The sequence below is a fragment of the Metopolophium dirhodum genome, chromosome 1 (genome assembly GCF_019925205.1).
Source record: "Metopolophium dirhodum isolate CAU chromosome 1, ASM1992520v1, whole genome shotgun sequence".
Lineage (NCBI taxonomy): Eukaryota > Metazoa > Arthropoda > Insecta > Hemiptera > Aphididae > Metopolophium > Metopolophium dirhodum.
The window spans coordinates 48,822,327-48,834,970 of record NC_083560.1 but is presented as its reverse complement, the minus strand read 5'-3'; the positions used below and the strand labels follow the sequence as shown (position 1 = coordinate 48,834,970).

Genomic DNA, 12,644 nt, shown 5'->3' with positions numbered 1-12,644 from the left:
AAGAATTTAGGGGAATAAAAAAATCAATTTCGTCAAAAACTGGTAAAATAACCATTTTTCCATTATTTATATTTTTTTTTTGTTATTCCCAATTGTTAAGAAATATATTGGAAAAAAAAATAATTATGTATAAAGTAAATATATATTACATGTGTACTGCTTTATGTGATCACATTCGATCAGGCCATTTTGATTCTATTTACCAGTTGATTCCATAAAGCATCTTTTTTTCAATATAATATTTGATATGGGATCTTCATTTTTGATTCCAATAAATGTTTGATTCTATAAACCAGTGATCACATAAAGCGGATCTTGCTGTATTATAATAATTAAATATAAATAATATGATAAATGCAAGGTTTTCTGAAAAAATGTAATCAACTTACCGGAATACTAATAGTAAAATATATTTTATTTAAATATCAATCTTAAAAATATATCATGAAATGTGCTTAGAAAGGCTGACAGACAATATTTGCTCAGAATCGTTTTCCGTATGCCATGAATTATCATTGAATTCAAATTTAACACAAACAGTTTCATTTAAATGATATTGAAACCCAAATTTCTCTAATAGAAGGAAAAGATTTTAACAAAACAGTTAAGCAGTTTTTATTTAAGAAAATGAAAGTTTCATAATCAATATGTGTGTTCTAACAGGTACTTAACTTGTTATAAATATGAGAGAACTTTTTTCTGAGGTAAGTTCATATTTTTTTCATTACAGTTTCAACTCATAGATTTAACTATATTATTTGTTAATCAAATAACTTATGTCTTACCTTTGATTTTGATTATTCTTAGCAGTCTTTATCTTTGTCTATCATAAATAGTATGTTAATTGTTATGAATTATTTGTATATGTTAGTTGTATAATATGCTACTACACTTGTTAGTTGTTAGCACTTCGGTACTTAAATTGTAATAGTACTAACTGACCGATGCCCAAACATTTGAATAAATAATCTAACATTGACTTAATTGAACTATCTCAAGTTAATTTTTTCATTGACTTGTCCACTTCGGGGCTTAGACTAAAATATTGAAGTTAGATAGATATTTGCATTTTGCACCCACTAATAAAAATATATTGAAATATTTAGATTGGATCTTAGCCAATAGGTCAATCGGTGTGTTCGTACTCTGAATATAGTTATATTTGTTTGTGTGATTTCATTAGTGAATACATTATCCATTAGGTATAGCTGCTGTGCTTCAAATCCCTTAAAATCAAAGTAAAACTTTTGAAGTAAAAATTACACATTCCATACAGCAAAGAAATTAATGTATACCAGTATACCTACTACTTTTTAAATTCTTTAAAGGTTAAGCATATAGATTAAATATACTATTGTAGATATATGATGGTTTTTAAACACGTTTATAAACTTTATTTATGTTAAACAGCTTTATTGAAATTTTTTTTACTTAAACTTGGTAATATGAAATTATGTGTTTATAATTGTCTACTAGTTACTATATTATAAATCTATGAATGGCACACACCTAACACGTGTCACGTGCAGACTGTTTGAGAAGATTTAACTGGAATTTTAAAAACCCCTATAGGCAGTGCCGGATCTAGGTCCAAACGTAAACATAATTTTAGCGTCTTTTATACTACCTACCCAAATAAAAATTATTTTAATGTTTTCAGATGATCAAAAATATAGATAGGTCCTCAATTTTTATAATTATTCTAAATAAAATATTTAAATTTTCAAGCATTTCTTATTGGGGCACTCCGGTGCCTGGGGGCAACAGCTACCATAGCTCAACCCCTGTTGCCAGGGGAGGAAAATTTATATTGACATATTATTATTGTGTATTAATTGTATCAAACAATAAATAAATTTATATTATATATTTTATATGTATTTTTTTTATTATATAACCTTCTTATTAAAAGCAATTACCTATTACAGCTCAAAAATGTAGGTAATATAGGTATAGCGGAAGCATTGCGAAAGCAGTTCTCGTGGCGTCGTCGGTTCAAAACAGGAAAAAAAAAAAAAAGGTAATATAGGTATACCTATTGTTTTCATCAATTAGTCGGAAAATAATATAGACAATTACAAAAATAATTTAAGGTAAACTATGAAAAAGAAAAGTTTTTATTTTGTCGCCTAAAATTTTATTAAAATTGTATGCCACCCACCCTAAAGCAACACATGACTTGCTTCTGCCATAGCGACGTGTTGAATTACGAAGATATTTTTGATCGAGTTAAGGAATATCATTTTAGAACAGGTCTTGCCTGTATACCTAAATCTAAATGTAAAAACTAAAAGTCGACAAACCTATAGCTAATACAATTTTTTATAACTTGAATTTAATTCAAATAAAAATTATAATGTGAACAGGTACCAACCTAATCGTTATCAGTCTTATTTATAAATAATACATTTATCAAAATTAAAATTAAATAATATAATAATAGCTAATAGGAATTTTATTTTATTGATATTGCCAATTTCAGCATAGGTACCTATTATTATTTCTTAATAATTAGCCAGCACACCTAGAGTTTTTTTTAAATTTTTCGTAATATACGTGGGTATTTAAATTTTCAACGAGTTAAGAATGAAGATGCAAAATAGAATTTGCGGAAATAATTATTTTAGAAGTCATATCCTACAAAAGTTTGCGAATTTAAGATTTTTTTTTAATATCCTTATTTTATGTGTTATAGAAATAAGATGACACGCCGATTATGCAAATTGTGATTTCACCATCGTTCTTAACTCGTATGTTTCAAAAAATACATAAAAAAACATAAAAAAAATGCTTGGTACTTAGCTAAAGTGAATTTGTTCCATGTTCCATTTATTTCACGTTTTCAATAACTGGTAGGTATAATATTAATATTTACTAATCAAGAAATAATTATAATTTATTCTATCAACCCTACATTAAAAGTTAATGCCTTATTGTCAGTAGTTAGGTAAGTAGGTACCTGCCATAGGTACTCATTTTCATTAAAAATAAAATAATTTTAATTTCCTCGGAACATTTTTAACCATAGATTATAGATATAGTTAAATAACGATGTACGAGGAAAATATAAAGGACAGTATTTTAGCCGACGGATTACAAACGGACATTATTTTGTGTTAAATATCTGTTATCAGCTGATTAAGCGTAATCGAAGTTTGACCGTAGACGGACCTTATAATTAATAATATTTTGAGAATTTCGTTGTGTGTAGGTTCTATATTATCTAATATATGAAATTCTTGTGTCACAGTGTTAGTGGTCCTCCGTAACGGCTTGACCGATTATTATGACATTTTGTGTGTATATTCAGTAGGCCTGAGAATAGATCGTAAAGTATTTTTCTCTCTCCTACCACCCATCCGGGGAGGTGCTCAAATGGGGATTTTGAGATTTACGGTGGAAATATTTTGTTTATATAAGGAACCGTATATATTGCTATTGGTTATAGGAGAAATAATTAGGAGAAATTAGTATTTATTATTTGGCTGCCACTGGTTAATCGGGTTGATTAGGTGCAAGCATGCATCAAATCAAATTTTCGCGCATTGTCGGCGATCCGTCGGAGTAGGATTGACTACCAGGGAGGCTGAGTCACACCCAAATGAAGTTTAACGATCACAATTTTTTTAAAGTTGTAATTTTTTACGGTCAACGAAGTGCGCGGGATAAGCTAGTTAAAATATAATAATAAGTATAGGTGTTTAAATATGCTTCAAGTCCCCGCAGAATATTTTTTTAAGATTTTTGGGTTTCAGTAAGAACTATAGCTGGACTTTTGAGGAACCCTATATTATATTTTCAACTATTAACTATAACTTACTATAAAAATGAAAATTTTTTTATACAGCTTCAACTTAATCTTAAAATGTTCGTAATATTATGACGAATTTTGTCAAAATTTGAACTTCAAACTCTTATAAAAAAAATAATTTTTAAACTCGGCTACCTATATATTTTGTCTAGTTTGAATTAACGTGCAGTATTTCCTCTGTCATGAAGAGAATTTTCTAGGTACCTAATAAAAAGGAGAGTGGCCGGGTTCATTTTGAGTTTAGTTTTCAACGAATAAAGGCCTTGCTATGATGATATTATAAAAGTATAAAAAAAACTGATGGACTTAAATTCTATATCATAATGTTATATTTATATACATATAGGTATATACATATCTTGAGGTCTCGTAAAATACAATAAAACGTCGGCACTGGTCCAAACGCATAAGAAAAGAAAATCTCAAGAGTATAAAACATGAGATATATACGTACGTTGATATACATATTAGATGTATACATATAAATGTATAATAATATGTATGTATATCAACGTACGGGCATTTCGGCTTGTACGAAATCCAATTATTGTGCATGGTGGTGTAACAGTTTAAGAAATAATAATATACCTATAAAAAGAGGCCCATTCATTAGAATCATTTAGAATTCAAAAGAAGCGTTCATTTTTAAAATACATTTTCATATTCCTAGTTATTTTGGAACTGTAAGAAGCGTCTGACTGTATAATATATAGCCATTAAGTTATCCTGGATAATGTTTAACAATGGTGCCTGCTATACTGCTATAGTCTGTAGGTACCTACTAGGTACCTAACAGAGATAATAACATAATTATAGTAGAGTGTGATAATCATATACATATACAAGTACAATGAGTGCCGGGTTAAAAATTTGAGAGCCCCTAGGGCTTAGGCAGTGAATATTCAGGGCCACCTCACAAATTATTTCGAAATAGGTACAATATTTTACATATATATTTTAAAAATTCATAATTTAAATTTATTGATCTGCAGATTTATTGCATCCAACTAATTTTTATACACAAAACAATCGTCGTATATTTATTTTTCATATAACGTATTAATTTTAAATATAAAATGTATCGTGTCATAAAAATAAGATTATGCATATAAATAGAAAATTTTAATGCTAAGTTTAAAATCATATATTCAACTTCAAATATAGACTCTTCTTAGTTTTTTCGAAATAAATTCTTTAAGGATAACTTTATTACTTTAAAATCTATCTTTTGCCAGATGTCGTATTCTGTGGTTAAATGGCAAAAAAAAAATACAAGTAAAGCGCTCGGCCGATGAAAGCTGCCCGAAGTACGTTGACGACGACGGTATAGTGGTCGTCGCCGAGACACCGCCAGATAATATTATACAATAATAATAACTAACTATTTTATAAAATTTGCACTAATATTTCAAAAAAAAAACATTAGCTAACGCCAAAAAGTAAAATTGTTAAAAATGTAATAAAAATGAAATATTTTCTATTTCATACAAATAAACAATATATAATATACCTATAGGTATTTATGTTCTGTAATGTACTACCTATATATTTAAAAAAAACCTTTTCCGTTGACACAGGGTCTCTAAGTAGGGAGCCTACTAATATGTATATAAGTATAATCCAGCAACGAGTAAAATAATGTACATAATATTATACAGTTATGAGTTAATATGCTATTATACCTATAATTTCAGTCAGTTATATGGTACATCGCGACAGGTATCTACTTCTCTCTTTAAACTTCTTATATTTTTCCACGACCAGTAAAAGTAATAATAAATTATAAAAATAATTATAATTATTATTATTATTACTGCTGTCTTATCACCATTAGCATATTTACACTGGTTCCGACGTTGACAAGAAGCACCCGGCAAGCCCGAGCTATGCAGCGTAATGTACAATCCGCGGAACGACGGAACGACGTTCGTCGCAGTGTAGGAGGTGTCCGATTACTCTTTGAACATCGGCCAAAGGTGAGAGACGCGGGCGTATAGTAGCGTGGTACAAGTGCGGTTATCGAAATGAAAAAAACATCATCAACATTAATAGAGAAACACGAGAAAAACAAATAATAATAATAGTAATAATAATAAAACAAAGACGAAGAAAATCTGCTGGAATATTCTCCAACTGGATCCAAATTTAAAGTCTGTGAACGATTTTTGGGTATAGTCTTGTAGTGAATGGTACCATGGTAGCAAGCCACTAACTTTCCCGAAATCCCTGCAGGCCCCATTAATAAATCAAATTATAGGTGATTCTGAAGGCATTTCGCCAGGATTTTATTTCGGAAGGGCTTGTTTGTATTTAGGTAACTTAATTGATTGATCATTTTGATAAAAATATTGACATATTGTGTAGGTACTGTATAGGTGTACCTACGACCTATCTCCGCATATTGTGCAACAACAAATCATAAGATGAAGAAAAATCGTGGGAGTCCCCTGAAAATGATTTATGCCCCAATAACATAATATGTATGTGATACCATATATTTTCAATCATGTTATGCAGGTCAGGTTAGATGGTATGTTGTCTGCAATTACAGATAGTATATGAAATAATGATACGGTTTAAGTGTTTGCTCCGTGCTTCGTTCCACGAATATTATTATAATATAATAGATATAACTATGCATAGGCGCAAATAGCGTTTGCGATTTGGGGGGCTATAACCTTACTTTGATAACATTGAATAAGCTTAAAACTAAATGTAGGAAATGTTTGGGGGGCTATGGACATTTTTTGGGAGGGGGCTAGACCCTAAAGCCCCCCCCCTATTTGCGCCTATGTACCTATGTTTTGTAAATACTTATAAGAGCAAATAAGTACACCCGCGTGTATATTAATATCCATACAATTATTATATGTTATAAGTTCTTAACGTTCTGAGTAAATACTTTGTACAAAAAAAAAAACCTAACATTTGGATAAACCGCAGGTACCTACATAGGATAAAGTATATTTGTGTCAATCATTATACGATTTACGATTACATGCGTGAAAAATGTCCAAGTTCTAAGATAACTGGAATAATAATATATGTAGGTTACGTGGAAATATTGTAACTATATCTGACATTTGTTAAATGTTACGTGAAATCCGGATCAAAAACGCAAATTCTCGTGGATAATTTGCACAGTATTGGCAAAGGTCTCAGAATCTACACGTGGGTGGGCCAAAGTCACAATACGCATGGGTAGATGAGTAGGTATATAATATAATAGTGATTTCGTTAAAAAACCATACACTGTACGTCGAGCTCGATGGCGACTGTTCGTGCGTCCGTCGCCAGTCTTGTAGTGCTACTAGTTTACCAAGCACACGCACACGCACACGCATACACACACACACACACATACACACACACATACGAACCGCGTGATCCCCGCCTACTCGAGAAACAAGCTTTGGCCTATAAATAGAATAGACTCATCTGACGGTGGTGGCTGGTGGCAGCAGCAGCTTCCGTGCACAGAGCAGCTCGTTGCCGCCGGAAGACCGGGCCCGGCTTGTATATTATTATTAATAAATACATTTATTAGAAGTCTGTGTGTGTGTGTGTGTGTGTGTGCGTGTGTGTGTGTACCTATATATATATTTATATATATAGTGGCTGTACCGCGTACGGCAATAATTTTTTTTCCATTTTTTTCCTGCTCTCGACTGTCATTTTTTTACGTCTGTGCTCGCATCGGCGTCTATCATTGCTGCACGTACGACGCGCCGCGTATCTCGCCTGTTTTACACGTCAGTCGTCTGCGGATACCTGCCGTGGTGTCAACGAATATTCCGCGGTGTATAACGTTCTAAAATAGGTAGGTAATACGCATATATCCCGCCGGCTGTCCACCGGCAGTATATACTATATATATATAGGTAGGTGTCTTACAATAATAATATATAATACCATACACTATACACATAATATATTATGATTATGACGCGGCATACGGTTGTCAGTCCCTATAGAGGACATTTTCGTCGGGATCGATTCCATTTAGAAATAAACTTTTGAATATCATGCGATCGCGCAAATCGAGTATATTCACAAAAGTAAATAACGTAACTCGCATAAGATAAAATAAATGGACATAAAATGTCAAACCACAAAATAATTAATAAACCGACGACTTAGATAGGTTTGTAATGTAACTATATATTACTATGTTCAGTGCGTTCAAGCCGATGATCAATTAGTATTATTTGTTGTGTGTATGATTTTATCGTCATTAAGTTCTTGCAGTGATTTTGATCCAAACGATACATTATACGAGCATACATTGTGTCATATTATTATATGCGCGATGAAAACCCGGATTAAGTCATCTAGAGGCCAAGGTGCCGATTATTTAGTCGTGAACCCCCCCCCCTTTTTTCTACTGCTTATTTACATCCATGAGCTCCAAGGTCCCCCCACCGGGCACAACCGCATGTGTTGTCTCCGTCTTACAAAATATGTAAAAAATATCAAATTTGACTTGAGCTGAATCAATGTTGTGGCTGTTAGCTTATAATATATAAGAGGGATTATATTATTATATTAGAGGGAATTGACATATTATCCAAACACTTAAAGGTAAGATTTTCTGTTCTTTAGTTGAGTTTCTACGAAATTTTAGTTTTTAAGTTAGTTATGACTTATGAGTATATGTAAAATATTAAAATACATAAGTACATATGCTCATAATAGTTGCTTAAAAATTAAAATATCGTAAAAAACTAACGAGAAAACACATGCAGCCAGATAGGTAATGGTTTTACCTGTAAGTTTGCTGTTTGGTCATAGGTAAATTGATTCTAAATTACTCTAATTTACTCTAAATGAGTAATGTTAAAGCTAACAACACATAATTATTGCATAGGTTCTACTGAACACAAATTTGCTGTTATATAGTCGTAGTCGTATACGTTTGTAAGACGGAGACCCGAGAAAACGCTTGCGGGTACGGCGTTCTCTTAGGTTAGTCGGTAATATTATATATTGTTATATACGGTGTGTTTGGAATGTGTATGAAATTTTTTTTTTTTAGTTGTACACAAACGTTTTAAACACACTGTAGACGCGCACTCTCCCACAATCGTACAATAATAACGGCGGAAAAAAATATTAATAATAATAATAAACCGTCCGCGGCCGGCCGGCGTACACGCTCTGTGTATTTTAAAAATAATTATAACCATATACCTAAGCTCCGCGTGCGAGATATACCACACGTCCCGCCGCGGCTGGTCCGCCGCCGGCCGCGGCGATCAAATGCACAGCGAAACGACGTCGCGGCGGCACACCGTATAATAATAGAAATCCATTTCGATACGCGCGACACGCTTGTTCATGCGGCCGATCTCACTGTTTCTCTGCCCGTAGGTCCGATCGACTGTGCGCCTTTTATTCGCAAACGGACAACAGAGACCGAGCGCGGACGAGCGGGCGAACGCTGACAAATGCGCCGAAATGCGCCGCCGCACAGTGACGCAGCCGAGCGCGGTGTCCGTTTGAAATATTATTATTACTGTCATTGAAGAGCCGGGACGAGCGACGACGTCTGGTCGTCCGTATAACAGCAGAAGCAGCCGCATAAGCAGCCGCAGCACCAGCAGCAGACCGGCAAACTCGCCGCGATGGCCGACAGCGAGGGCAGTTCGGAACAGGACGATGTCTCGTTTCTCCGGACCGTAAGTCTCGGCAAATAATTATAATATTACTATTGCCAATATTTCATTACAATACTATGTGTTATTATTATTAATATTATAATACGTATATAGTTACTCCAATGCTCACGACCAATTAACATTGTAATAATATAATATAGGTACAATAAAACGATAGTATAGCCGCATAGATACCTTATATACGTTCATATTATCTCGATGACTCGAATATCAATGGGAATAAAAATGAATTCAGATTATAGGTTTTTCGAGTTATGTACCTCAAACACAATTTAAAAACACTTTAAGGGGCAAGAAAAAAATTCGAGTTATCGAGTATTTCGAGTCATTGGGGTTCGAGTTATGCACCTTATCGTGGTGTATCCTGGGTAGTTATCCCAGTAGTTATAATGATTTATTCGGCTAATTTACAAATTTATAGACGGATATATTTAAACATAGGTACTTCTTAAAATGTTACTCATAAACAGTAACGCAGTGTGAAAAGGACTGTTATTATTTATTGTTACTACCTATATTGTTTTGGGTGAACAGTAAAAATTACCATTACATGATCATTGATAATATTCATAAATAAAAGAAATAACTAATGCCAGGCTGCATGCAAATTTGATTAATTTAATGGTTCAATAAAATTTTATCGACCAATCATGGGCCACTAAATCATGTTTAAGGGACCATTAGCTCACTATTAATTACCTAATTACTATTAAGTGATTATTGGTTATGCAAACCGGAATAAATAGATATTATAAATGTATTTAATATACATAATAAATCAATCTTATATTTGGGCGAAAAGTTTATATCCACTCCATTGAACAATTTAAGCTAACAGATTTTTACAAATTCACTTAAAAAAACTCTACGAGTTTTGATGGAAAGTAATATTCATCTTGCAATATTTATACATTCCTGCGTTTGTTTTTATTGTTTTTTTTTATTATGAACAAAAACATTTTTTTACACGGAGTCTTTTAATAATACGCGTGTTTGGATGATTTATTGAAAAATATTTAGTTTTATTAAACATTTAAATAACATCGACTTCACTTGTAGATGTTATTATTCAATTAAAAAAAAATATGTAGGTATCTACACTCTACAGTTTACATTTAAAAAAGTCTATTTCTAAATTAACTTTAACCTCATATACATCTATAATTGTGTATTTAAACACCTTTAGAATTGTATTATACATATTACACAAAAATCCTTATAGTTTATTCAGTTATACTAATTGCATAGACTGGTGATAACAGGTACGAGTGCGCTATACCGATTACAGATGTCAATACTCTTAAATAAAGCGTCTTCAACACTTAATAAAATATCTCGCTGTACATCGGAGGCCACGCCACTGCCCCCATACACATATTTTCTATATATAAAAATAAATTGATAATTCTATAATTCAAAATTTCAAAAGATTCAAAATTAACCACAGAATAGAGATTATAAAGTGACTTACGTAAAATTCAATTCAAAACAACGATCAATGTTAACTTCAAATTAAAAGAATGTAATACGGATTATTAATATTAAGCACCTGTATCCAATGTCATAAAGATAAGTTGGCCTAGGTATCTCAATGCACCGGGGCCCCCAAAACTTAAAATTTAAATTAACGAGATAAAAACATGTAATTATGATAATGATATTTTAACGTTTATTTCTGACTCTATATTTTTAAAAGATTTTCTAAAATATTTATTGTATAAACGTTTATCTTACTTGTTTTATGTGACATACATTTGTAGTTATTTTAATGTTACCTGATATAAATAATTTCAAATTTACTAATTAATAACGATAAAACTATATCTTATCTGTTACAAGTAGGGTTAGGGACTTATAGGAGTTTGCATGTATTTCTAATATTTATTCAAAACATGGCTTAGTGATATAAAAATTTATTTCATAATACCAGAAGTTTTCAGTAGGTACCTTTTTTGCATATTTTGCATAGTTTACACTTTTTTCTCGTGTTAGTGCATATTTTGTTATATTCTCATTTTAAGTGCATATTTTACATACTATATTTTTAAATTAGAATTTATTGTTCTTTTAAATTGTTAAAATTGGTTGTGTTTTCCATATCTGCGAGACGTTTGTAGTTGAAATTATGATCCATTGATATACTTTTATTTTATTAATCATACAATTATGTTGTACTTTAATACAACTATTAATTTGGGTAGTAATTAGTATTTATTAAACTAATATAGAAAAATAAATAGAAAATTGATAAATGTAATTTTTTTTAGACAAGCTTAAAAATATCAAAGTCTAAAGGTATAAATATCGATTTACATAGATTTAATACATTTATTTAATTTTTGTACAACGTACATTTATGTTTATTTCTTACAACATGACGACAGACTACAATGCATTTTAATAGGTAGTACATTGCACTTATTTAGTGTGTCAGTAGAGTGTAAAAATACTGTATTACTTACGATTTTTTCCCCATATTTATCGTCAAGTGACTTAATAATTATTATTGTACTTTTTTATAAATATGTTTATGTTTCTTGACACGTTTTAATACTTATGTTTTGAGCCAATTAATTGACTAAACAATATAATTAAGTGTTTATTTTTTGACTTAAATTAGTGGAATGTAATATTTTGTTTATTTTAAAAATGTTTGGTAATTTATGCCATGGGACTTAAAATCCTAGTTACGCCACTGCCTGTATCATTTATTCGGGTTTCGGGTGTCGGATGCTGGATGTATTATATAAGGTGTTGAAACATTGTTTTGATGTTAATAACCGTTATTATTTCCATTAATATAGGGTATCTAATACGGGTGTCTAATTATAGTTCGGAAAAAAAAACATAAAAAGTAGAAAAAAGTGATCAAATCCACGAAGTAAATATTTTCCAGCATATTTGTAACTATGTTATTTCATGATTAATACATATTTAATTTATTTTTTAACATCTCTTTACAAAATCAAACTAATATTTACATGAAATCTGTGAAGTAAAAAATTGTTTGGGTTTCGGGTTAGCCAAAATGTTTTATTTGTGTTTCAGTTAATTCTGGTGTTTGGAAAAAAAATCATTCAGATTTTATGGGTTTCGGGTGTTTGATTTTTTAATGGGTTTCAAGCAGTGGCATAGACATGGTTTCTGAAAGGGAG

At 31.3% G+C, this 12,644-nt stretch overlaps 2 protein-coding genes across 2 annotated transcripts in view; one reads left to right on the top strand and one right to left on the bottom strand.

Annotated features, from left to right (window-relative positions):
* The window catches only part of LOC132935959 (rho guanine nucleotide exchange factor 6), a 223,271-nt gene that overhangs the window by 91,496 nt on the left and 119,131 nt on the right, over positions 1 to 12,644 (bottom strand). The window lies entirely within an intron of this gene.
* Positions 7,356 to 12,644, top strand: part of LOC132934149 (ryanodine receptor) — a 62,751-nt gene continuing 57,462 nt past the window's right edge. The window contains exons 1-2 of the mRNA XM_061000425.1: positions 7,356 to 7,631; positions 9,182 to 9,489. Coding sequence (XP_060856408.1) covers positions 9,436 to 9,489 — 54 coding nt within the window. The 5' untranslated portion in view covers positions 7,356 to 7,631; positions 9,182 to 9,435. The remainder of the gene's footprint in view (positions 7,632 to 9,181; positions 9,490 to 12,644) is intronic.